The sequence below is a fragment of the Octopus bimaculoides genome, chromosome 13 (genome assembly GCF_001194135.2).
Source record: "Octopus bimaculoides isolate UCB-OBI-ISO-001 chromosome 13, ASM119413v2, whole genome shotgun sequence".
Lineage (NCBI taxonomy): Eukaryota > Metazoa > Mollusca > Cephalopoda > Octopoda > Octopodidae > Octopus > Octopus bimaculoides.
In genome coordinates, this window is record NC_068993.1 from 56,527,427 (window position 1) to 56,533,288 (window position 5,862).

General features: G+C 39.0%; 1 protein-coding gene across 1 annotated transcript in view; it reads left to right on the forward strand.

Annotated features, from left to right (window-relative positions):
• Positions 1–5,717, forward strand: part of LOC106876485 (uncharacterized) — a 20,933-nt gene extending 15,216 nt beyond the window's left edge. The window contains exons 2-4 of the mRNA XM_014925048.2: positions 579–648; positions 2,857–2,902; positions 4,482–5,717. Coding sequence (XP_014780534.1) covers positions 579–648; positions 2,857–2,902; positions 4,482–4,745 — 380 coding nt within the window. The 3' untranslated portion in view covers positions 4,746–5,717. The remainder of the gene's footprint in view (positions 1–578; positions 649–2,856; positions 2,903–4,481) is intronic.
• The last annotated feature ends 145 nt before the right edge of the window (positions 5,718–5,862 follow it).

Below are 5,862 nucleotides of genomic sequence, written 5' to 3' on the forward strand. Positions count from 1 at the left end.
GACCCCAGGACTTATTCTTTCTAAGCCTAGTACTTATACTATCGGTCTCTTTTGCCGAACCGCTATGTTACGGGGACGTAAACACACCGGCATCGGTTGTCAAGCGATCTTGGGGGACAAACACACACACACATATATACATACATACGACGGGCTTCTTTCAGTTTCTGTCCACCAAATCCACTCACAAGGCTTTGGTCGGCCCAAGGCTATAGTAGAAGACACTTGCCCAAGGTGCCACGCAGTGAGACTGAACCCGGAACCATGTGGTTCGTAAGCAAGCTACCTACCACGCAGTCACTCCTACGCCACCGGTCTTGATCCATTCCACGTAAATCCAATTGTATCCATATATCTAAGCCAAGTTTAAATCTACTCCTCATCTTATATCTAATATCTAAATCCCCACTTCTCCACCTTATATCAACAACCCTCTTTACGGCTAAACCCCAGCCTAATCGTGCCTCACTTATATCTCATTTAAACTCTGTTTATCTTATGCCTAAGTTCAGTCCTAATCCTTCTTATCGTAATCTCAAATTAAACGTTCTTTCTTTCTACGTTTGTTCTCTTTACAGATAAATATTACATCAATCTTGACAAACGTTACGGCAACATGGAAGACTCCTACGTCTACACACAAAGTCTGTAAGTATCTCGTCAATCAACTGTCCTAACATTGGTAACTAATCTCTTTTGACCAAAGCATCTCGTTACTGTCTTCTCCAAACACGTGTGCCATTTTCTTTTAAAATTGTCATTAGATTAGTCTGGAGGAAGGGACGGACTGCTATGGCTTTTGCAGGCTGTCAGAGACCAACCGTTGAGATTGATGTCGTTAAGGTTTTACTTGAACAGCTGAAGGTCCACTACCGCAGAACAGTTCTATTTGAACAGTTGCCAGTCCACTGGGACATAATTCCAGACATAGTGGTTAGTAAGGGACCGTAATAGAGGCGGAGATACACACTATTTGTGTGTGTGTGTGTTTGTGCGTGCATGCATTTATAGAATACTATATCTTGGTATTATCTAAGGCAGCGAGCTGGCAGAAGCGTTAGCACGCCGGGCGAAATGCTTAGCGGTATTTCGTCTGCCGCTACGTTCTGAGTTCAAATTCCGCTGAGGTCGACTTTGCCTCTCATCCTTTCGGGGTCGATAAATTAAGTATCAGTTACGAACTGGGGTTGATGTAATCGACTTAATCCCTTTGTCTGTCCTTGTTTAGCCCCTTGTGGGCAATAAAGAAATAAGAAACGTTAGCACGCCGGACGAAATGCTTAGCGGTACTTCGTCTGCCGTTACGTACTGAGTTCAAATTCCGTCGAGGTCGACTTTGCCTTTCATCCTCTCGGGGTCGATAAATTAAATACCAGTTACGTACTAGGGTCGATCTAATCGACTGGCCCCCTCCCCAAAAAATTTGGGGTGGGGGTGAGTGTAGGTATAGCAGCAGTAGCAGCACCGTCTCCAATTTGGGAGCAGACATATTCCAATGTGAGTTAGGAGCTGGAGCAATTTCAGGCTCTGGAGAAGCTGTCTGTAGTTATGTTAAAGTGTTTCATATATTGCGGATGTGAAGCTGCCAGAAGAAAAACTCCAGCGACACCGGCAGCGATCTTGACGTTACTTGTTGCGTGCTGTTGGTATTTAAGAGTGACGGCCATGGGCGAGTACTAGATAATATGGTTTCTTCGCCTCAGGTCACTCATAAACAAGTAGATTACGACCATAGATGTATCATCCTGTCTGATTTTAGACAGCGAATATGATTTATAGAAGATGGAAAATTGGTCGCCATTTCTAACCGATCGAGCGACTGGATCAAGGATTTATTCTGTTTTCGTGATATGTGCGATGTGCGTATTTTTGTATTAAAGAAAACAAGCTTGGCATGGCGCTCTTGTTAATTATCTCTCACACTACATCATCGTTTCCCGCTATCTTTACCTGCGATAGTTGCGTTCATGGTATGAATCTGTTATTGGACATACCTCATGTTAGCTTCATCAGCCATACTCTTCAGTCCCGGCTTAGAGGTATGTGAGGAGAGGGCATTCATTTTAGTGTTCCTTCTCCTTCATTGATTGTTTTCACTGCAGCTAAGTTCATTCTACCTTTACAAAAATCTACTTCGCCCCATGGATGAGACACTGACAGGTATTACCATTCTGGGCCAAAAACAGACTTGGGAGAAATCGTAATTAAGGGGTGAATCCACGCTCCCCACTACTACAAGACTCTTGCATTGGAACCTCACAGTCGGATGCTGTTTTATGCCATACCCAGGACATACTACATGCCTTGTTGATAATTGTCCTCTTCAGCCAAAGATACCGTTGCTAATCCCTCAAACATACATTCCGTTATGACCCGTTCTCTTCGACGATACGTCCGTTGCTAACTGTCGCCACGTAATCCTATATTTCGTTGGTACCTGTTCTAGTTACACCTGCGACCTGTTCTAATTATATAAGGCTTTCTAATATTTCATCCAAACACACACACACACACACACAGAAGCTCTCTTACTCTCACACACACAGAGGCTCTCTCACTCACACACACATACACAGAGGATTTCTCTCTCTCTCATACACAAAGACCCCCACTCTCTCTCTCTCTCTCTCTCTCTCTCACACACACACACACACACACACACACACACACACACACAGATGACCACATCATGTACAGAGACCACAGATCCTAGTATAGCACGCACTTTCTGTTCTATACAAACTATGTAAATAGTGAAACGCACATATCTACAGAAACACGTACATGCACAAAAGCATTACTTACACACAAATGCACTCGTGTATTTATGTGCTTTCATACTTTTTTGTCTTGTAGAATGAATTATGCAGAAGTCATTTTGAACCTATATACCTGTTATTTGGTAAGTTGTTTCTTTAGTGTTTCTTCATTGCACACGCGCCCACGCGCACACATGCACGCACACACAAACACACATGGAGGCACAAACACGCACTCACTCACACATATACGCTCGCGCACACGCTCAAACTTGGAGATAATGTCTAGTTGATGCGCTTAAAAGATACCGCTCGCTAGTTTTATTATTGCAAACGCATCTGCTCTTTCTCGCCATGTGACTGTTGTAAGACCGCTAAAAATTTCGTATTTAATAGAAACGAATGACGTCAACTTTATCAACAGCCAATCAAATACTCTCTTCCTCGCAAAGCTTATTTAAGCTCACACACGCACACAGACACACACACACACACACACACACACACACACACACACATATGATAGAGTTATTGCCCTTACATACGTCGGTTACCTTACTCATGGGCAAACACTCTGCTGATAATTCAGATGTTATCTCCCTTGAAAGCATTCTATGTACGGAGCTAAATAGAGCCTACCCTTCGACGGAAAACCGATCCGTGCATTCATACATACATACATACATGCGTATGTACGTGCGTGTTTATGTGTGTATGTGAGTGCGTACACATACGTATACACTCTTTTGGAACACTCTCAAAGTTCATATATATATGCATATGGATGTGAGTCTGCCCGTCTATCTGTATGTAAGTATGTGTGTGTGTATATATGTGACTATATATATATATATATATATATATATATATATATATATATACACATATGTACAGAGTGCGGCAGGAGCAACGCCCGTTTTGGGATTTAATAACATTTATAGTTTATAAATGTTTATTAAGTAATTATTTATTGAACATTTATTCATTGCAATGCTTAAAGAAACGAATAAGTTAATAAAAAAAAAATCGCAGAAGTTTTAGGAAATAAAAAAGAAACTCGATTGGATTCTAAAAACTCAAACGCAAAAGGGCGTTACTTCTAACGCACCTCGTGTGTGTATATCTCTGACTGTATCTTTTTATTGCCTAGACAATTTAATGTTGTCATACACCGTTTGTCACAGTGCGCTTACTCGCAGAATCTAGCTGTTTGAATTATCATAGCATAGTCTTTTTCCTACCCAATTCCCCAAAGTTATCCACTGTAAAAAGGCTGCAGACCTGTGGGTTTGAACCGTAGCGAAATGTGAATAACAGCCCCTTGCTAATGGTTGTTAACGTAAAAAAAATACTTTTGCTAATATTTCGAAAAAGAAAAAATTTAAGTTAAGTCCCTTGATAAGAATTATTCCCCTTGCTTACAGTATATCAAATACGTCTATGTTATCTCCCTTGAGAGAAACTAAAAAATTCACAACTTATGTTCGTTTCACACGCACACACACGCACACGCACACGCATACGCGCGCAAAACACACACACACACACACACACACACACACACACACACACACACACACACACTTCATTATTACATTAATAAAAATAATGCACGTTTCGTTTTTGGCACGTTCGAATAAATCTTTATTTCTTTTTGCGATTGTTTTCTCTAATGTTTGTTAGTTTCCCATTTCATTTTCCATTTTTTTTTCTCCTTCACAGGACAAAATCCGGAGCAGACACACCATTCCTCTGGCATTCACTGTCACCGTGATGACATTCTGGAAAACCGTCTTATATTTTCTCATGTTTGCCGAGCCATGTGGAGACACCTCTTACCGAACAGGAAACTCACCTCTCTCTGAGTTTTTCCTCGTTATAATCCCAAACGGTGTTTGGTTGGTTCTTCCTCTTTTGGTTTTGGTCAAACTCTGGGCGCATATAACACCTAAAGAAAATTTGGAAGTGAAGTCGAGAAACGAATAATTTATTCAATGTCTACATCTCACCACCATCACGAATATATTTTTTATTTGATTTGATGGGACGTGCCTATAATGCCACATTCCATCATAAAGACGATTAAATCAAATCTATATTATTTTTGTTACACAAACCTATCGTACATCATAAACCATCACAGAGACTTTTTCCATGTATCATATTTTGTTATACAAATCTATTCATCCGAACGTACAACATTCTTTTATACAATTACAAAGGAACATAAATCATCCGTGTCACTTTAAAATTATGTTTAATATTTGTTGGTTTGACTGATCACAATATTTGTATTCTTAGAACTTGGTATGAAATTTAGAGTGCTTTATGGAAGAACGATGAAGAAAATGATTCCGTTAAGAGAACAGAGTAAGGAGAAACGAAAATTTGCTTCTAGAGTAGAAATCTTTGGTTTTATTTTAGATTTGTACATTAAAGAAACAGATAAATTTCTTATGAAGAATAGTTTTAAAAAAATAATTGCACAAAATATGCTGCTCGCAACCATTGGTAAAGGCATTTTATCTCCGAAATAATGAAATACAACGTAACGTGTCAACTACTGTTTAAACTCATTAAATTCATATTTTTCTGAAACAACTTTCACAATTTCAATTATATACGAAAGTCTGATTTAAACTATATCACCAAAATATAAGCTTTCGATGATAAAGAAATTTCTGCTCGGGATTACTGTTATTCTTCGAATTTTATCGGATTAAATGGTTTTATCGGATTAAATGGCAGTGGATTGGCATAATCTATAGGGCAATAAAAAAAGTCGGCAGGAATTGGCAGCAAATGTAGTGTGTGAAACAAGATACTTTTTGTTTAATATTCCTTTACATTGTGAATTTAAATCTTGCCGAGAACGACTTTGTCTTCCATCTTCCGGGTTCGATAAACAGACGTATCAGTGAAATATTTGGGCTAAATAAACCTAACATATAATGGTTACTCGCTCTTAAATAACTGTGATCTTTTCGATGTTTGAAATCGTTCTTTCCCTTTATATGTATATATGCATATATGTATATGTATATATGTATGTATATGTATATATGTACATATGTATATGTATGTATGTATGTATGTATATATA